Consider the following 22,059-nt stretch of genomic DNA (forward strand, 5'->3'; position numbering starts at 1 on the left):
AAGTCTGATGGATCATACCAGGAAAAGCATTTCTTATTCCAGTGCATGTTTTCAAAGTGCCGTATATTACATCAGAGATTGTATACATATTCAATGTAAAATTGCTCGTACAGGGTTACAGTAATTTGTGTATCCCTCAGAATGCTCTTATCCACCTGTGTCTACTTAAAGAAATAGAGGAGTACACGTTATGCGATAAACACCAATATCTTAAAAGCAGGAACCATAGAAACATACCTCATGGTAACTACATCTTAAGAAGAGATATATCAATTGTGTGACTCTCCTTCTTTCTTACAAAAGAAAACATATCTAATAGTTTTAGTTTTTGTTACCAATACCACTCATGAAACAATTTTCAAAATCTTTTCAACATCTTTTGTTTACTTTGTATATCTTACTCAGTTTGGTCAAGCAAGTAAATGTCATAGGACAAAGGCTGTGTTTGTATTTGCCTATAAAAAAATAGAGTGCAATGAACACCGACTGCAGTGGTCACCAACTGGTCGATCCTAGAGACTCTCCCAGTCGAACATGATCTCCAGCAGTGCAACGGGGCTGCCACAGTGGCAGGATCCCTGCCTGCCCCGGCCCCACGCCACTCCCAGAAGTGGCCAGCGCTGCTCTGCGGCCCTTCCCCCCCCTCAGAGCCGACACCCCAAACCCCCTCCTGCACCCCAACACTCTGCCAAAGCCCAGAGCCCCCTCCTCCACCCTAACTCCCTCCCAGAGCTTGCACCCCAATCCCCTGCCCCAGGCTCAGCCCGGAGCCCCCTCCCACACTGTGAATCCCTCAGCCCCAACCCAGAGCCCACACCACCTCCTGAACCCCAACCCCTTGCCCCAGCCCAGTGAAAGTGAGCGAGGGCAGGGGAGAGCGAGTGACGGGGGGAGTGTTAGGGGCAGGCGGCTTCGGGGAAGGGACTGGGTAGATCCTGGATTACCCTTAAATTCAAAGTGATCTTGGGTATAAAAAGGTTGGAGACCACTGACCTATTGTATGACCTATTCCATATACAAGAATATTTCATTTTAATCTATAGTCATTTTCTAATATTTGGACTGAAATACTGCAAGGGAATATTCTTCTATAAAATTAAACTGGTTCCTTTAAAGAAAAATATCTGTTTCATAGACATTTTTCTGTTGATCTTCAATTTTGTGAAAGTCTCTTGCTTCATCCAACCAAGTCTCAATGAAACATGCCCGACTAGATGCCACTATTATAAAATTGTGAAGCATTAGGTTTATATTCACAACAAATCTAGCATTGTACAACCAAACTTTCATGCAGGAGTAATTTCAAGGACAGAAAGTCATCCTAATAAGTATTTTTAAACCTCCTAGCTCAGCTCACTTACCCACCCAATTACTTCTGTACATAGAGCCAACTTCTAGTCACTTTGATAAAAAAAACTCCTCCACTGAATTACAAAACTGCCTTCAGGATAGGCACTTTTGCTTCCCTGCTCCCAAGTTAGGAAACACACCTGAAACCATTAAGTAAAGAGGGCATTTCTTTATTCATTTCACCCCTCCCCACCACTGAAACACAAACCACTCACATATTAAAATCAAAGAGAAAAGACAAATAAGAATGAGAATTTTCTTTCCCTTGAAAACTAAATAATTGACAAAAGACTGTGCTCTCACAACCTTCTCAAAATGGTGAATATTAAAAGAAAACCAAAGGAAAAATTACTGTTTGTGGAAGGAGCATGGAAGGGGGAAAAAAAAAAAAAAAAATCACAAATAAGGAAAGAGACCATTGTGTAAGGAAAAATATTTCCCTCACATAACTCTGACTGAAATGAACTCACTAAATATAAAGTGGACTCAATCCTATACAATAATTCATAAATGAAAGTGATCTTCCTAAACTCTGACAAGATTTATCACCCATACATTTATTCAATGCTATTTGTATTCCTTGACACTTGTAAATGTTTGCACAGTGTTTAATGATTCCAAATGACAACTATTAATAAAAGATTAAAGTTTTATTAAAGGAACTCACCTTACTAAGGTTTGAGTAGAGGTCCACTACACTGTTACAGAATTTTTCCACATCCTGTGTGAGCAGCTGATCTGGATTAGCTATTCTGTTGTCCAGATTTCCCATTTTGTAATATGTATAAGCCCTAAAACATCAACAAAACAATGATTGAGAAACTTGCTATGTTTTACCTAAAATGAATCAATGATTCAAGTAGTATTAAATGAGTAGCTGAAAGCCACTTTGGAACATTTATAAACTCCACAAACTATCCCATCTCTTCTTTGATATTTACTTGGATTTATTTTACAGTTGATACATTACACCGCACTTTTAATATTTTAAGCATTAAAAAAGTTATGACTTACTGTAAATATTCCTCATAGAGGTATTTTGTGAGTCTTACTCGGAAGCAAAGTTTAAGTTCATTTAGCCCATACTTCAAAAAGTTATTTACCAGGGAGATCTAGGAATAAATAATAGTAATACAAGTTAATACAAACAAACCAAAAACAGTTGGATTAAATATATCATGCAAATTGCTTGCTTACATTGGTGAAAGTTCAAAACACAATTTTACCTAGTCAGACTTTGTACACAAATTGATTTAAATTAACTAAGACCCAGATCTTGCAAATGTCTAAAACATCAAAGTAGTCTCATTTAAGTCAATGACACCATTCACGTACTTAAAGTCAAGTAAGTGCATAATTATTTGCAGGTATCATGGCCTATATTTCTATTTCAATTTTAAAAAGCTTTGGATCATCAAATGAGTACTAACAGTACATACTATAGTACTGATAAAAGTTAAAACTGGTCTTATTGTGTCAATAGATTTAGCGTAGAACTCTGTTACAACCAAACATTTAACTCTCATAAGCAGTTTTAGAATGTATTTACCATCTCAGCCCCACACCCTACCTTTAAAATTGTATCAGCTTGTATTCTGGCCTATTTTAAAATTTGGTTGCATTTTTCTTTAATCAGTGAGAATCATTCCCCTTAATGTGCTGGGTTTATTTCCAGAACAATTTGTTTTAGCATTCCTAGGAGATATGAACAGGCTGTAAGTCACTTAAAAAAACCCCTGAATGTTAAAAACACTATGTGTTTTGAAAGATGGTTAATGTGAAAAATCTTACCTTTATTTTGAATCTGCTTGAAAAACAAAAACTAATTATTTAAATACCAGTAGTTACCTGATCACAAACCTTGACAACTTATTGTCGTCAACTGGCAACAGGGATTTTAAATTACTCATCAATTCCAACAGACAAACCTAGCAGTCTAAAAGATTAATTAATGGCAAGACAATTCTGCTGTATCAATAGGCAGCCAATAGAGAAACTTGCACTCAAATATTTCCCTACTTCTTACAACCAGAAGTGAAATCAAACCACCCATTCTAAAAACAGTTTACTTTTAAAAGTTCTGAGAAATTCATTTGGAATCTCTTCATGATTTCTGAATGTATATTTTAAATCACTTTTAACAAAAAAAAAAAAAAAAAAGCACTTACAGCAGGCATGGCAGCGATGAAGTTGAACAAGTACCTCTTGAAATCTTTTCTGCTGCGACCAATGATAGCACTGCAAACCACCATATGCTACGTATTAGTTGTGAGAGAAAGCAAGTACTACACACACACACACACACACCAGCGTTTCCCCGGGGAGGGCAGATGGGTGATCCTGACTAGCTCAGGAGGGCAGAGGTAACAGGGTATAAGAAAGGATCACTGTGGAAAACTGCAGTACCAACTGTTGTATCAACAACAACGTCAGGTAAAGTGGAAGGTGGCTCACTGAAAGCCACCTGCCTTCTCTCCTTGTTCTTGTTGTGACCCCTAACATTAGAGGCTACAGGAGGAGCTCACATAGACTCTTCTCTGCTCCCATGGCAGTAACCTAGTAACCTTGGGTAACAAATGGACGCTACTTAGTAACCTTGGGTAACAAATGGACGCTACTCACCCCAGCAGCATACAGCCTTGGGGGGGGGGGGCGGGGAGGAAGGTGCAAAGTGGAAAAAGTTAGCAAAATATGTAAAAGAAAAAGAGGAATAAGAAAGGAGGGGGGGAGAATACACAGAAGAGAAACAAAGAAAAACACAACAGAGAAGATGAGATGTGAGAAAACAAATGGACAGGAAAAGAGAATGAGTACTTGCAACCATATCAGAACATGGTGTAAGGAGACTGAGTAGGACCATCTGTCAATCCATTAAAATGGGTGGGTGGGGAATTGTAAATTTATTTTTAGGCAAGCAGTTAGCCTACATTTAGAATCAAGATTTATTTTTCTTCGTCTGTTTGTTGAGAAAGACTAAGTATAGATTTTTATTTTCAGAGAGATGGCAGGCAAGAAGGAAGAATCAACACCACCATTTAAATACCACAGTAAACACATATTTTGAAGCAAAAACAAATATGAAAATATAGGAGCAATGGAGATTTTTTAAAAAAATTAGCTGAAATTGTTCAAAATAAATCTTTTATGGCAAAAACTTCTTTGAGATGAAAAGCAAATTGCTTCAGTACTGCATCAGTTATGAAATATTTAGCATCAATAGAGCATGTGCATGCTACTATTTTCAACAACTATTTACCAAGTGGGATTGAAGCTATAAATGTAAAAAGAATTTCTTACTTACGATTGCACTGCAAGAAAAATAAAATTGTACATAATTCAACAACTGTATATATATTTCTGATTATAGAACCATAGAAACGTAAGGCTGGAAGGGACCTCAAGAAGTCCTCAAGTCTAGCCTCCTGCAATGAGGCAAGACCAAGTAAACCTAGACCATCTCTGACAGGTGTGTGTTCAACCTTTTCTTAAGAACCTCCAATGATGGGGATTCCATGCCTCCTTGGAAGCCTATTTCAGAGCTTAACTATGCTTATAGTTAGAAAGTTTTTCCTAATATCTAACCTAAATCTTCCTTGCTGCATGTTAAGCCCATTACTTCTTGTCCTGCCTTCAGTGGTCGTGGATAACATAGAAAATAATGTTGCTTTAATGTCTGCATAATTACACAGGTCAAAAGCACTGTAAAATACATTACTGCACAACTGCAACGGGAAAATTGACTTTTTCATCTACTATAGGGAACACTACGGCAGCAGTGCATTCTGGATTGCTCTCTGTAGGAACAGTTAATTTCTATCTCATGAGCTGATAGTGCCCTCAAAGACACCAATATCCACGAAACAAGAAAGAATGACTGATAATATCTACAGTATGAAAGAGCTAACTTCAATTTAAAAAAATGCATCCCACTTTAGAATCATGTAACTCAGATTTAAAAAAAAATCAAATCCTCTTTCCACCCCACAAGTTAAGGGGGGGGGGCATATACAGTGGGAGTCCAACACGGTCTGTGCTGGGTCTAGTACTATTCAATATTTTTATCAATTTCTTGGATAACTGAGTGGAGAGTATGCTTACAAAATTAGTGGCAAAAGCAGGGAGGGGTTCCTAGAATTTAGAAGACTAGATTGGATTAGAAATTAAAACGACTTTGACAAATTGGAGAACTGGTCTGAAACCAACAAGATGAAATTCAATAAAGACAAGTGTTAAGTATTATACCGAGGAAGAAAAAAAAATAAAAAGCACAACTACAAAATTAGGAATAACAGGCTAGGTGATAGTACTGCTGAAAAAGGATCTCGGGGCTGCAGTGGATCACAAGTTGAATGAGTGAGAACAATGTGATGCAGTTTCAGAAAAGGCTAATACTCTGGGATGTATTAACAGAGTTGTATGTAAGACACATCAAGTAATTGTCCCATTCTACTCAGTGCTGGTGAGGCCTCAATTGGAGTACTGAGTCCAACTCTGGGTACCATCCTTAAGGAAAGTGAGAGTGTGTCCAGAGGAGAGCAATAAAAATGATAAGAGGTTTAGAAAAACCTGACTTATGAGGAAAGGTTAAAAAAAAGGGGACACGTTTACTCGAGAAAAGAAGACGGGGGGGACCTACCAGTCTTCAAATATGTTAAGAGCTGTTATAAAGAGGATGGTGATCAATTATTCTCCACATAGACTGAAGGTAGGACAAGAAGTAATCAGCTTAATTTGCAGCAAGGGAGGTTTAGGCCTACACTACATGTCTACACTAGCGAATTTACAGCGGTGCAGCTGTACCGATGCAGCTGCGCCAGTGTAAGATTGCTCATATAGCCGCTCTATGCCAATGGGAGAGAGCATTCCAGTCGACATCATAAACCCACCTAAACGAGCGGTGGTAGCTATGTCACACCCCTGAGCAACATAAATTTTGCCAACATAACTGGTAGCGGAGACATGGCCTTAGGTTAAATATTAGGAAAAACTTTCTAACTGTAATGATACCTAAGCACTGGACTAGACTTCCAAGACAGATTGGAATCACCCTAGCTGGAGGCTCTGAAGGAAAGATTAGACAAACACCTGTCTAGATGTCCTTGCCCTGCCTCAGCACAGGGGGGCTGGACTAGATGACCTCTCAAGGTCCCTTCCAGTCCTACATTTGTAGGATTCTATAAGTGTAGTTTTATGTTTTTCTTTTTAAAATATCACCATTTAATCAGTATTGCAGATGTTCATACATCATGTCGTTTCATATTATTTGGCTTAGACATTTCATATTTATCACAGAACCTATCTTCTACTATCATCACAATATCATTTCACATGAGAAACAAGACAATATTTAGAAGCAGCTACTTAAATAATTTACAGGTACCTTTCAATGACTGTTCCATTTTGAATCATCCAAATATCACAATATGTGCGCACTATCAGCATAACGGCAATAAGTACCAAATAACCTGTCTAATACAAAACAAGCAAAGCAAATAATTAATGTTTAGTAATGACAACACAAAAATTAAAAGTTTACCTAATGGAAAATTATCAGGAAAGTAGAAATCTTCCACTCCTTTTTAAGGGAAACACTTTGCTTACTTTATAGGACAGATTCTAATATGTAATGTTTTCTACAACAAAAGTCCATTACTACACTTGTTATCAGGAAGATCTCTTTTGTAGAAGAGGTTACTTTTCTGCATTCTAAAAGCTGCTATGGTTTATTACATATACCTACGGCTATGTTTTAGTCACAGGTATTTTTAGTAAAAGTCATGGACAGGAAACCAAAATTCATGGTCCGTGACTTTTATTGTATACCCCTGACTAAAACTGGGGGGAAGGGTGGCTCAGGGGAGGCCTGAGTATTTGGGGGGGGGGGGGGGGGGCGCAACATGGGTGCTTGGGGGAGGCACAGGTGCTGGGGAGGGGGACGCGGCCCGGGGGGCATTGTGGATGCCGGGGAGGGGGACGCAGCCCGGGGAGGGGCTGCAGCTGCTTGGGGGGGTGCAACCAGGGTGGCACCGCAGGTGCTGGGGGAGGGGGGTTGGTGGGGCTGGGGCAGGTTTCCTACCCAGATCCTGGGAAAAACAGCAACCCCAGCTCCTAGCTCCACTTGCTGCCTCCGCTGTGCCCCAAGCCCCAGTTCTGCAGCTCCCATTCGCTGGGAGCCACGGCCAATGGGAGCTGCGGGGGCAGTGCCTGCGGGAGGAGCTAGGAGCTGAGGGAGGGGAGTTCCTGTCACCCTTCCAGGGATTCCCCCCCAGGTAAGCACTGACCTGCACTCCAATCCCCAGCCCTGAGCCCCCCCACACCCAAACTCCTACAGCTGGGGGCCCGAGACTGCCCCAGCAGCAGCCAGTGTGCCTGGCCCATGGGCTGTCCGAGCTGCGCAGGGGGCTCTTGGAACAGCCACACTGGGCTGCTGCAGAAGTCATGTAGGTGACGGAATCCACGGAGCCTTACATATAAACCACTGAAAACTGTACACCACACATGACAAGTATTCTAACAAATGGACAGAAAGCGTAGACATGTCAAGGAACAAGCTTATGTACCAAATTTAAGCATTTAGGGGCAACTTTTCAGCCTAGAAAGCCAAACAATGCAATCTGTAACGAGCCTCTAATGCCCGTACATCAGAACTTTCGTTCAGAGTTCAACTGATTCTTCCATTCCAAAAATATCTTCAGATGCTTACAGAATATACAAGTTTGGTTTATGGAGACCCCCGGTTGGTGCATACAGCAAAGAATTTTATCTTGCAAAAAACTGCAGTCTGAGCAGTTTTCCTAGGAAGACATTCATTGATTTTGGCCAAAATGGCTCTCTAGTAGGCGGAACTTGGCCCCCAAAAGCTAAATCACGATTCACAGTGATGGTTATTAACTTCTGGAAGAAATTGCCAAGAAAGGTAATCAATTCTCCATCATATATAGTAAATCAGCACTAGCTGTCCTTCTAAAAGATACTCTACAGCTCAACCACAAGTTACTGGGCTCAATTCAGGAATTACTAAGCAAAGTTCCATGGCCTATGTTATAACAGTCAGACTAGATAACTATTTAATTTTAAAATTATCTACTTGTGAACTTCAATTTCTAAAATTTAATAAAAAATAATGTTTTTTAATGTGCCACTAGTGACATGCTATTTTTCTAGTCTAGTACAAGTAAGAGAACAATGTATTTATGTTTTCAGAGCTATGATTACCAAAAAAAAAAAGCTATATGACTAAGAAGTTTGATCATTTTTATTTGTAACTGGATGGCAATGCTTACCTCTTTACAAAATGTTCTAGGGACCATTATTTTCAGGATTCGACATATTCTTGCAACGAACACTCTGTCCACGACTGCTCGCTCTTTTTTCCCTTCTTTCTGCATAGCATGGACAACATGAGACAAGAAAATTTAGGTCTTTTGTGTTCAGTTAAATTGTTACAACAAGCAGATAGGGAAAAGGTCGTATCCACATTATGAACAGTTGCCTTGTGCGGTATCTTGACATTTCTCTGTAATTAAAGTATGTTACAACATACCTTAATTACATGCCATGATTTATAAAATTGTAGTTCAATACTTAGTTACATTAAGAGTTATAAAAAACTAAACTAGATAGATACAAGCAATGCAGACCAGTATATACTCGTTCATAAGCCGAATTTTTTTAGTAAAAAAGGGAAGCATCAGAGAAGGGGGTCGGCTTATGAACAGGTATAGAGAGGGAGAGGTGGGACACAGCCCCTCCACCCGACAAAGGGAGCAAGGATAGGCAGCACAGCCAGCAGAGCCAGAAGGGAAGAGGCGGGGCCAGAGTCTCTCCGCTTCTGGCCACTCTGCTTTCCCCCCAGCCTCCAAAAGCAGCTTCAGCTGCGGGGCTGGCAGGCTGCAGCCGTGCCACTCGGCCCCACCCACCAGAGCAGGCTGCAGCCATGCCGCCCAGCCCACAGGGAACATGCTGCAGCCGCACTGCCCGGTCTGGCCCACCGGAGCAGGCTGCAGCAGCGCTGCCCAGCCTGCTGGAGCAGCTCCAGCCAGGCCAGACACATCCTCTCCTGGCCCTCCCCAGATAAGTTGGGAAGCGATGGGATGGGGAGAGTGTGGGGGTCCTGGGCTAGGGGTGGGGTCATGTGGGAGGTGGTCACAGGGGTTACTCCCCTGACCCCCAGCTTCTCCCCCCCAAAAAAATTTCCCCCCCAAGTTGCTGTCCTGGCCTGTCAGGGTAAGCAGCTGGCGCGCTAGGACACTTTGTTTACTTAGCTTTACCTCTGTGCCTACAGATGCTCGAGGTAAACAAACCATCTCGGCCCACCTGTGGCTTATCCTGATGGCCTGGGAGCCAAAGTTTGCCGACCCTGGAATTATAGGGTCGTCTTATGAATGGGTCATAAAAATTTTCCATTTTTACTTATCCATCTTGGGGGAGGGGGGTCTGGGGGGGTGTGTCAGCTTATATATGAACCGGCTTATGATTGAGTATATACGGTAATCTTCCACACTGGGCTCCGTTAGCATCAGATCAGTTTACCTATATTTTAAGTTACCTTAAAACAGATGATATAGACCAAGAGATATTGACAAAAGGCTCATTTTAAGACTCATCAGAACTGAGTAAAAATTAGGTTTGTCCAGGGTGGATAAAAATCAATGATTTTTTTTTTTTAAAGTAAAAAAAAAAATCGCATTTTTTTTTAATTTAAACCAGATTTTTTTGATAAAATCCTTTGAGGAAAAAACCTGTCTAAAGATAGTTTTAATTAAGATATCTCCTTATGGAATAGGGATTATAAATTCTAATTCTATAGTATGAGAATATATTCATGTAATGTTTAAGAAAAGTTTTGTAAATGAGTTCCAATAGTTCATGGATTAGGAACCCAATTTTATGGGGTTCCAGGGGCTTCTGTATAGATTTAGGTTAATCTTTTTATCTACCCAATGAAACTCAGTGCTCAGTCTAGAAGATACTATAAGATACCATGCTTAGTTTTGCAGTTCTCAAACTGTGGATTTGTGTCTCCAGAGATAACATGTTGTTAACAGCAAAAATGTTTTTAAATAAATAAATTATAGAGGTGAGAAATAACAGACCTCAACCCTATCGTCCCTCTGCAAATTTGTGTACACAGTCAATCCCTTACCTCTCTCTAAAAGTGCAAAGTTTCAAAAAGTTCAATGAATAGAAGATTGTTGGGGGCAGAATAGATCTGGACAAGAAGTCTGGAGATAAATGTGAGAAGGGAAGGACAGGCAGCAGAAACAAAAGTGTAACTGTTTGAGCAGCACATTCTAGAAGTCTTGAGGTCTTTCTGAGCGTAGCCTTCATTGATTTGAGATCTACCATACCATTCTCTCACTAGAATGAAAAACCTACAATGGCAGGAAAAATAGGTAACTGGTGAAAAAATTGCCCTGTTTGTTTATGCAACAAACTCTCCTTTCTGGATGATTGAGAACCCACACTTCATTAATATGGTACAGTCTTTAAGACGAGGATACAGTCCACCCAACAGAATAGATGTCGCAGGCAAATTGCTGGATAAAGTGTATGAAAGAGAAATTGAGCAGTGTGCAAAAGGTCTAGAGGGTAAAATTGTTAACCTGAGTCTTGATGAGTGGAGCAATGTCCACACTGATCCTGTTGTATGTGCTTGTGTGACAACAGAAGAAGGGAATGTCTTCTTTACAGAAACAATTGATACATCAGTAAATGCACACACAGCAGAATACTTACAAGAAGTAGCAGTAAAAGCTATAACAAACTGTGAAAAAAAATTCAAATGTCTAGTACACAGCTTGGTCACAGACAATACTGCAAATGTATCCAAGATGAGACGAAATTATTCAGAAGAGAGTCCCAAGCTAACAACATAAGGTTGCAGTGCTCATTTAATGCACCTCCTAACCAAAGACTTCAGTGTTCCAGAAATAAAGGCTGTTGTTGAAATTGCAAAATACTTCCGTAACAACCACTCTGCAGCAGCTGCTCTGAAAAAAGCGGGAGGAACCAAGCTAACTCTCCCACAAGACATGCGATGGAACTCAGTAGTGGACTGTTCTGAGCACTGTATCAAGAACTGGCCTACTCAGATGACAGTTCGTGAACAAAACTGTGAAAAAATAGATGGCCAAAGTTCCCTCACATGCTGAAGCCTATATCTGTAGCGTTGAACAAAATGCAGGGAAATAGCTGTTTTATTGCTGATGCTGTTGAAATTTCGAAGGAACTGAGTGAGATCTTAAAAAGAGAAATATGCAATAACAGAGTTAAAATTACAAGCATTAAAAAAAAATGAACGGGACAAGCACTATCTTCAGATAGTTTTCTTGCAAATATTCTCAATACTCGGTACCACGGTCAAACCTTAACTGCTGAAGAAGAGGAGTTAGCTATGACATGGACATCCAGCAATCATCCCTCCACAATGCCAACTATAGTAAACTTCAGAGCTAAGGGGGAACCATACAAGAAATATGTTTGCTGATGATGTTTTAAAGAAAGTCACACCAGTGGAAGTCACTTAAGCACTTGGATTCAGAGACTGTTGAATGATAATCTCACTTTTAACAGCAGTAGCTTCTTCTGCCAGTGTAGAAAGAATATTTGCTTTTGGACTAATTCATTCCAAATTGAGAAAGCGTTTGGGACCTGAAAAAGCAGGAAAGCTTGTTTTTCTTTTCCAGACTATGAACGAACAGGAAAATGAAGGTGAAGACAACTAAGTTAGCTGCAGAAGCCAATATTTTATGTTTCTCACGTTGACCTGGCTGACATAGTTTAATTTTTGTTTTTTTTAAAAAAAATTTCATTTAACTATTTTAGTTAAAAACAATTTTAACAAAACCAAACCTGATTTTAAAAAACTTGAATGTTTAACTAAATTCAAAAAATTCATGTTTGTTTTGTTAAAATATTATATGTTTGCTGTTGAAGAAAAAAAATCCAGAATACATAATGTTGTTTTAGTTAAATAAATCAATTTAAATGTCTGTCTGGTGATGTTCTCCTCCTAATACAACATGGCAAGAAAATCCTACAAATATTAATGATTAACCTGTTGAACTGGAGATAGTTCACCTTCCAACGACTTCATAAATATCTGCTTCAATTTCCTTTGGTAAATTTAAATTAGCAGCAAATCTATCTAAAAATCAAGCAAATATAGTAACAGTAAGGCCCCGATTCTGCACACTCTTATATGCAAGATATCCCACTGAAGTCAATAGGGGTACTGTGGTGCATAAATTTAAACATGAACTCAAATGTTTGCAGGATCATTTACAAATGCAGTGGACAGACAACAGATTAGGCCACAAGAAATTCTAGCAATGAACGTTTATCTTGGACCACTGGCTTGACCAAACTCTCAGGCCTTCTCTGCTCTCTAGAATTCAACAGTTTATAACTGAACTCATGGCATACAGTTTGTTGTGTCTATAACAGCTCTTGCAGGTTTGCATCACATCCACACTAGCACGGATCTAAACTGTTCCACTTGCAGCCTGCTCTGGATACCCATCCCACAGTTCCCAACACAGTTTCCAGAAACAGGACATTCTGGAGATTTCAAAAAAAATAGCTGTGCACTGAAGTATTAAGAGGGTTACTTGAACTTCAGGTAGCCTGTGTCTATACCATCACTGACAATGGTTCACGCATTGTATTCAGCCCTGCTGTAAGCAAGTACAGTCCAAATGGTATTTAGCACATTTATTAAACTGTTTGAGAACATTTACTAGTGGACGCAGAACACATTACAAACAGGCCAGAGCCAATAAACACTTTTTAGCATGATAAATTTCTCTACTGTACACCGGCCTAGGACTATGTTGCAGAAATTATACGAAAAAATTGCTTTTTGTGCAATGCTGCTTAATTGTTCTGGAAACTATTACAACCTAAGTTCCCAGCCTATTTAGCGCCACGCAGGCACTCAGGGAACCCGCCCAGGGACCGGACGGGGGAGCAGCACCCCTCCCCTGGCCCCAACCTAGCCTGGCCCCCAACCTGCTGTGGCCGAGGAAGGGGCGCCTATCCTGCAGCCCCAGCACTGCCACAGCGGGGAGAGGCGCCTCTCCTGCCCCCGGCCCAGGTGCTGCTGCGGTGAGAGAGAGCTGGGAGAGTCCTCTCTCCCTGCCGTAGCCCCGGACCATCCTCCTACACCCCAAGCCCCTCATTCCTGGCCCCACCCCAGAGCCCATAACCCCAGCCAGAGCCCTTACCCCTTGCACCCAACCCTCTGCCCCAGCCCTGAGCTCCCTTCCCACACTCCAAACCCCTGGGCCCCACCCCCACCACGTGAATTTTGTTACATGCACCAATACATCACCTCCATATTGGTGCACGTAACAAAATTCATTCTGCACGTAGGCGGGAAAAATTAAAGGGAACACTGATTACAGCGCATTAAAAAAACAGAGATGCCCTGCAAAGTATTTCTTTAAAAATTGGGCTTGTGCTCTTTTTTCACCAAAGTTGTTTTTTATTTTTTGTTTTGTTTATTTTCTGTGCTTACTTTTCAGTTTAGAAGTATCATAAATGTCAAGCCCCATATTCTCTGGTTTTGGTGGAGGATGTGCTAGATCATGTTTATCATGAGCTCTCATACTAATTGAAGGGGTGGAATAAAATCTTGAAGACATACATTCTCACTGAAGTGTTAGTCACTGAAATTAAATACATTGTTAATAAAAAAGCCAAACAGTGACTAAAATATCACTTCCCTGCCCTAACTTTCACTTGCTTTGTTCTTAAAATATCAGTTTCTCTAGGTCTCCAGTCACAGAGAGTCTTTCCGGACTAGAAAGGAAATGAATTTCTAATATTAAAAACAAGCAGAAAACACATTTCAGGCCTTGCTTATGCAGCATAAAGTGCCTAGTACTGACATTTACTTTTAGCAACTCTTGAAAACTCATCTTATTTTATATTGTACTTTAAAAATCAAACACACAAATTTTGGCTTAAAAAGGTGCATTTTATTTAAAAAAAAGAAACCTGAAAATGTTGAACTTTCAAAAGGCTTTTGTTTTTTAAAAAGGATTATAATTATGTCAGATTCTACACTAATTTCCACACTGAATATTGGGAAAAAATATTAGTGATGATCTCTTTAAACATCAAATGAACTATTCCAATCAACTAATGCCAGTGTTTATAGGCAGTGATTGTTACAAGACACGTGGCCAAACTTGTAACACTGGTTAATTTAATGTTTGTAAAGTAAAGTACTTTGATACAAAAAAGGTCAGCATTTTACAATCTGCTTCTATCACACAAAATGGTCTTAATTCTTCTCTTGTTTACTGTGATGTGATATTGCAGTAACTTCATCAAAGCCAATGGTATTGCACTAGATTTACACTAATGTACACAAGACTAAGATCTGTCCCTAGCTATCAAGAGCAAAGGCATTTTCTCATGTCATAAGATTTATTCATAGTAACAAAGAGGCTGGACCCTGCTCCCATTGTAGTCAATTCAGCAAGACTGGGCCCGGAATCTTTCTAGCCATTCCTTTGCTATAGCTAAATTATCTGTTACACAGTGAAAAAATAATGATATAGAAAGGTTTTAAAAATTATCTTGTCTTAGGGTACAAGATGATCTTGGAACTAAACAATTCATGTCTCTCAGCCTCTACAGATAAAGGTCCCAAATATACAGACCTTATATTTGTTAAAGACTATCTAAAATGTACTCTTTTTTTTTGCGCTTCTGCTGCTTAATACTGCATTAACAGCCTGACAAGGGTCCACCCGCCCTTAAAAAAAACACCTTTTTTTTAAAAACAAAACAAAACAAAAACAAAAAAAAACAAGAATGCCAAATCTGGTATTCCAGTTTTACTCGTGTACTTTCTTTACATATCAGGGCTGATCTACAGTTGAAAAAGTTGTAAAAATACAATTAAACTGATCTAGCAACTTAAGGTAAATTTATTTAAACAGGATTTAAAACAGTTTATGTGCTTTTACATTAAGGCTTTGCACTGCTGTAGGTTGACTGATTTACAGTTCATTTAGTTATTCCATGCAATATTTCTAGTCTAGGCCGGAATTCAGAGCACTTTACCAAAAACTATCACTAATTAGACTCTGTTTCCCATATTTCTAGAACAGACTACCTTGGCATATTATTAAGCGATAGGCATGCTGAATCTGTAAGATGTCCTTCCGCCAAATGTTAATAAAGCATAAAAGTTTAATAGATGTTAAAATTCTAGAGTGGCTAAAAAACTACTTCTACTACTTCTTTAGTGATCATGGAGTTTTCCCAGGCACACAAGACCTGAACATTTAACGAAAGACAGACAGACAAACAAACAAAACAAACCCCGTCAGGCCTTGATTATACACCATGACAAAGCAAAAAGGCACAAGGCTATTTTTTTTTTTCCTTTGGAAAGTAACCTTTAAAGAATTTGAAGACATTGAAGCCTGATAGTTTCAAAATGTACCCATTTTATTTATTAAATTTATAAAATGCTTTGTGTTTTTCCCTTACAAAAGGAAGCTTCAGTACCTTCTTTAAAAACAACACCCCACAATCCAGTACTCAAAATCTAGAAACCAACCACCACAAATCTATGCATCCTCTTAGCTACATTAGTTCTACAACTACGATAGCTCAGATTTGGAAAGAATACAAGAAGTTCAATTTTGGGAAGAAGAAGATTAATTAAATCTAAACCATATTTTATTGGTATTATTTAAAATAAAAAATAAGAAATAATTACCTCATTGTTCTGCAATGTTGGTTTTTCATTTTTCTTACTGTGGAGGAAAAAAGGATTTTACTTAGCTTTTTTCTAACATTTTTTGATACTTAATTTTGCAATATCTTGGCCTCTTTAGAAAGTTTTAAAAAGAGCAAGGGGATTTTCAGGAAAGACGTGGCATCTATATGGTACAGTACATATACTATACAGTAAAGTATTTTATGTAATCTGAGAATTGTAAGTGCACTTTATGCACCTGTACCAAATCTAGTTCAGAATTTCTGGTCATTTTGTTTACATTTAGGAGTACAGTAGAACTAAACAAGCCGTCAGAAGTCTCACCTGATACTATAATCTTTAAAAAGATTAAGAGGATTATGTTTTTGCTTATGTTAGACAAGTTTGATTAATCACTTCAAAGAACACTATTCTTAATCCTTTAATTTCTTGCACATAATTACCAAAAACAGTGGATTGATTTGCTGAAATTATTAGTCCAGATTTCAAAGATTCTAAGCACATTTCTATTAGTTTTGCATATTCATACCTGTAAATCTTAAAGTATTTACCAAGTATATTTACCAGTATATAAATCTGGGCATTTACCAGGCACTCCCATCACTATTGTATTTGAGTACCCTACACAAATAAATGGATGTCATGTTCTGAATACCCTTAAGGGATGGAAAGCATTATCTTCCCCCATTTTATAGAGAGGGAATTGAGGCACAGAAAGATTAAGTGGCTTACACACAGCAAGTGTCTGACAGAGCTGGGAACTGAACTCCTATTTTCTTAGTTCTAAACCACTGCCTTAGCCATAAGACCACTCTTTTTTTCAAAACTATGTATTTAACAAAAACATTACAACGTTTTTTCACTCTCAGTGATAGTAAAATACTTAATCCTGGGACTTTATGCTATATGTTGTTTTCTATATTATACATTGCTGGGATTTTCATTTAACAAATGAAGACACTCCAAGCAGATCTGCAGTTGCTCCACTGACTAAAATGGAGAGATCTGTGCCCAGGTACAAGTTAAAAATCCAGTCATTTTAGCTTTGATGTTTCACCCTATATACAGAAGCTGAACCAATATGTTTTGTATGGCATTTGACATGTAACTACAAACAATATTATAATAGAGATTATTATTTTAGATAAACCTTTTACAGAAGAAATTAGACTTCTTGAAACCAGATTTCTGAAAGAACTTTTTTCCCTCCTGTATTTCTCGAAACAGTTAAAGAAAAACTCATTTACTAACAATTGTCATTAATTAGGAGTTCAAAGTACAAAGTCACTCCCTCTCCAATATTTCTAGAACAGTGTACTTGGGCATATGAGAACACTGAATCACTGGAAAGGAAGAAAGATGGTAAACATTCAGAACGTACACAGAATAAATTTAAACATGCTCAAAGTTTAGAGCATACCCAAATTAAATTATCTCAACAAACGGATTAGTTCCAAAATAAGTTTTTAGCAGAGGCCCTGAGGCTGTAACAGCATGCAGTTGCAGATGTCACCTCAGAAACCCAAGATGGAGTATCAGAAGTAGCAGGCAAAAAGAGGCAGGCACCAGCAGCAGCACCAATGTCTGTGCTGGGTGGCTACTAAAGTGCCTATAATGTGTCCAGCCATCCTGCCACGGCAACAGTAGCATCCTCCAACACTTGCGCCTGAAAGCTCTGTTCTGACTGCACTGAAAAAGGGTCCAGAACTAAGTGTACGTTTTAACAAATCCCTTACTGGAAGGATCCATGTGTGTCATGGCCCAACCAGAAGAAAGAAGAGAACTGAACTACATAAAAGGGGAGGAGGTAGGAAGAAGGGGTGGAAAAGGGAAAGAAAAAACAAAGATGGAAGAGGAGACCTGCAAAGCGGAGCAGGGAGAGCAAGGAAGGCTTTGCTGGTGTAACTATACCAGTACACAGGTCCAGTGACACAACAGCACAATTAGGAGAGATGAAGCAATGGTAATTTAAGGTTCAGTGTTTTCACAAGTCACGCATGCCATGAACTTCACAGCAGTGACAAGGAAATGCTTGTTTTATAATCAACCCCTACAATGAAAAAAACTAGAGAAATGTAAATTCCATTACATAACACAAAGAACTAACAACTATCAGAAACTAACAAGTGAATCCATTGTCATTTTAAATAGTAAAAGTTGTATGTCTTAGCTATAAGGGTATTTGGTTGATAAAAAGCTGTGTCACAGAATGTTTGTTACAAACTTCTAAAGGCTGATTGCTGTAGGGTTTGTTTGGTTTCTGTGTTTTCCCCTCCTTAAGAGCCTCATTTCTTCAGCTTGGTACACACTGGCACTAATCCAGATTCTATTATCCTATTGTAAAGCTTTCTGTAGGAACTGTGGTTACATGTTCAGTGGATTCAAAGGCCAAAGAATACTCTCAAAATCAGATAGCAAGACTGGTGGCTGTGAGCAATACTGCATTATATTGTGACCAAATACATTCGGGTTTAGAAAAAGATTCTCCACTATTCCAGGCCTATCTCTTACATACAAAGAGGGTCACACACTTAGTTGCTTACGTAAACCAAGCACCGTGTACTTGTGGCACCTTAGAGACAACAAATTTATTTGAGCGTAAGCTTTCGTGAGCTACAGCTCACTTCATCGGATGCATTTAGTGGATACTGTAGCTCACGAAAGCTTATGCTCAAATAAATTTGTTAGTCTCTAAGGTACCACAAGTACGCCTTTTTTGGGGGGGATACAGACTAACACGGCTGCTACTCTGAAACCAAGCACTGTGTGTTACCCAGCGTAAATAAAAATGACTGTTCAGGTGTAAGGGCCATCTAAGAGGTATCCAGAGGGCAGAATATTAGTTCAGCTGCCCCCAGCAACCGAGAATGTAGCTGAGGCTGGAAGCGTCGTAACAGAAATCAGGCAGGGAGCAGAAAATTCCCAAAAGATTTGGATGGGAGTAAAATCGTGATGGTGATGTAAAAAGTGTCCTGACAGAAGAACATGAACATGTTGTAGCATCTGTAGGCCAAGCGAATTGCACACCAGTGGCTTCTTGCATTCCTCCATTCCACACCACAAGCTCTCTGGGTGTCACCCTCCCATCCAACTCTTTGCCCGGAAAGATAATGGAGCAAATAATTAAGCAATCAATTTGCAAACACCTAGAAGATAATAAGGTGATAAATAACAGTCAGCATGGATATGTCAAGAACAAATCATGTCAAACCAACCTGATAGCTTTCTTTGACAGGGTAACTAGCCTTGTGAATGGGGGGGAAGCGGTAGATGTGATACATCTTGACTATAGTAAGGCTTTTGATACTGTCTCACATGACCTTCTCATAAACAAACTAGGGAAATGCAACCAAGATGGAGCTACTATAAGGTGGGTGCATAACTGGTGGAAAATCGTTCCCAGAGAGTAGTTATCAGTGGTTCACAGTCATGCTGGAAGGGCATAACAAGTGGGGTCCCGCAGGGATGGGTTCTGGATCCGGTTCTGGAGTAATTCTTCCGCTCTACTCCGCGCTGATTAGGCATCAATTGGAATACTGTGGCCAGTTCTGGGCACCACATTTCAGGAAAGATGTGGATAAATTGGAGAGAGTCCAGAAAAGAGCAACCAAAATGATTAAAGGTCTGGAAAACATGACCTATGAGGGAAGATTGAAAAAAATTGGGTTTGTTTAGTCTGGAGGAGAGAAGACAGAGGGGACATAACAGTTTTCAAGTACATAAAAGACTGTTACAAGGAGGAGGGAGAAAAATTGTTGTTCTTAACCTCTGAGGATAGGACAAGAAGTAATGGCCCTAAATTGCAGCAAGGGCAGTTTAGGCTGGACATTAGGAAAAACTTCCTAACTGTCAGAGTGGTTAAACACAGGAATAAATTGCCTAGGGAGGTGGTGTAATCTCCATCATTGGGTATTTTTAAGAGCAGGTTGGACAAACACCCGTCAGGGATGGTCTAGATAATACTTAGTCCTGCCTTGAGTGCAAGGGACTGGACTAGATGACCTCTCGAAGTCCCTTCCAGTTCTATGATTCTATGACTTTAACGTCAATGGGATTTGGATATCGGCAATGGCATGTTGCTTATTAACATTTAACAAACACCCCACCTGCAGCCGGTTTGCAAGGCTGCAGCCAGAGAAGGAAGCACTGGGAAGTGCCAAGCATGCAGGTTTGCGGAGCTGCAGCCTGGAAATGAAGCGTTGGGATGCACCTTCCCTGGACGTCACCCTACAAACTTGCCTGAAGCCAGTGCTCAACCCATTCCAGCACTTCCTTCTGGGGCTGCAGCCCTGGAAACCGGCCTGCACACATAGGGACTACACAGGAGATAATGGGCTGCAGCCCAGAAGCTTGAGCTGTGTGGCACCTCTCTCTGCACAGCCTGGGCTGCATCCTGCTGGGGGACTGTACCTAGACTTCTGATTCCTGGAGAGTGCAGAGGAAGTATGGCGCAGCCCTTTCAAATGTCCCACACTCCCACTCCTGTAGAAAGCCTCTACATCTAGCGTGCAGCCCCACACCGTGCTGTTCCCTGCCACAAGCAGGTTTGCAGGACTGCAGCCAAGGAAGGCACATCCCAGCAGTTCCTTCCCTGGCTGGTGCCTTGCAAACTGGCCTTCCATTTATTAGTAACTGCCGGATAATAGCAACTTTTTGCTGGCAACAGAGGAGTTGCTAATAAGCGGAATTTACAGTATGTCTTCTTGCAGTGGCAGAGAGAAGGGTGTTCTGAATGAAGAGTCTATAATTAATATAATTAATTATAGACTCAGTGCAAGTGTTGGTAACAGACAAAAGCACAGTTACAGTTGCTAAGGGCAAATAACACCCACTTCAAAACCACAAAAATCAGGAAGTATGGAATAAAGCCATACTCAACTCACCTTCCCAAATGGTCACACCCAGACAGTCTTTACCACAAAAAAAGTCATCAGTTATTGCAATACTGGGTGTTGAGCTATCTAGACAACTTTAACTCTGCCCTCTGTATGATGATACTGTATTTCCTAGTTTATGTGGTTTGATTTGGGTGATGTTTGTCCTTTAAAATTTTAATCATTTAAGGACTGTTTGACATATTGGATTTGTGAACTACTATAATATGTTGCTATTAATAAGAAGTGTTCACAGGGAGAGGCACAGTGCATGGTGTGTAGAGTAATTGTTATTGATTGTGGGCCAAGGAAGAGGGATACAGTATTATGGCAGGAGTCACCAGATGGTGCTATTAGTCTTACAAGTTATTTTTCTTAAATGCGAACAGCGTACACACTGGGAAAAAATGTATTGTTGCTAATTTTGTAATGAGAGTTATTTTGGAGGCCTGTTGCAAACAGCAAGAGTGTTTGCTCTATTCTCAATATTTCAGATGCTTCCTTCAAACCAAGCATCAGTTTTTGGAGTGAGATTTCTGAAAGGGGATTGCCTTCACGCTGTTTGTGACGACCTCTGTTCAAGGACTGGTGTATTCAGCATAAATAAATAAGTTACATTTAGAAAGTAACCTGACTCCATGAAATTGATTTCCTTTTCAATGAGAAAGCAACTCGCAATGCTCTGAAATGAGTGGTGAAAGGTTTCCAGTGTCCCTGAAAAACCATGTTCACTTCCAAACTATGCAAGTAGATCAAACACTTAAGTATTGTATTGTGCAAACACTGGTTCTGAAATAGTTACAGGAGGAAAAGCCACTTCCTGAATTTGTAAGTGTGTTTTGGAACTTGCCTTTGTTTCTGCATTGGAATACACATAAAACTTAGGTATGGTCCCACAGTTTACTTTGAGTATCAGACTTGAAAGTGTACAGCTGTACATCCAGCTGTTGACCATGGGGAGGGGAAGAAGAGGAGAAACGGATTGGAAGAATTGCAGTTTCCTTTATGGGTGGTAGAAGTAGCACACTGTGGCACTCCTTTTAGCTTGTGTCTGTGACTTTGTAATTTTGTATGCAAAAATTACATTTTTTA

At 39.8% G+C, this 22,059-nt stretch overlaps 1 protein-coding gene across 5 annotated transcripts in view; it reads right to left on the reverse strand.

Annotated features, from left to right (window-relative positions):
* Window positions 1-22,059, reverse strand: part of ABCD3 (ATP binding cassette subfamily D member 3) — a 68,984-nt gene that overhangs the window by 22,480 nt on the left and 24,445 nt on the right. For all 5 annotated transcript variants that reach the window (XR_005226456.2, XM_037906532.2, XM_037906533.2 and 2 more), the window contains 6 exons: window positions 16,094-16,130; window positions 8,634-8,732; window positions 6,731-6,819; window positions 3,519-3,588; window positions 2,365-2,462; window positions 2,018-2,141 (listed from right to left, as the gene is read on the reverse strand). Coding sequence is in view for 4 of the 5 variants with exons in the window: in XM_037906532.2 (XP_037762460.1) it covers window positions 2,018-2,141; window positions 2,365-2,462; window positions 3,519-3,588; window positions 6,731-6,819; window positions 8,634-8,732; window positions 16,094-16,130 (517 nt within the window). In the remaining variant the exon portion in view is untranslated. The remainder of the gene's footprint in view (window positions 1-2,017; window positions 2,142-2,364; window positions 2,463-3,518; window positions 3,589-6,730; window positions 6,820-8,633; window positions 8,733-16,093; window positions 16,131-22,059) is intronic.

This window comes from Chelonia mydas, chromosome 8 (genome assembly GCF_015237465.2).
Source record: "Chelonia mydas isolate rCheMyd1 chromosome 8, rCheMyd1.pri.v2, whole genome shotgun sequence".
NCBI classification, from domain to species: Eukaryota; Metazoa; Chordata; order Testudines; family Cheloniidae; genus Chelonia; species Chelonia mydas.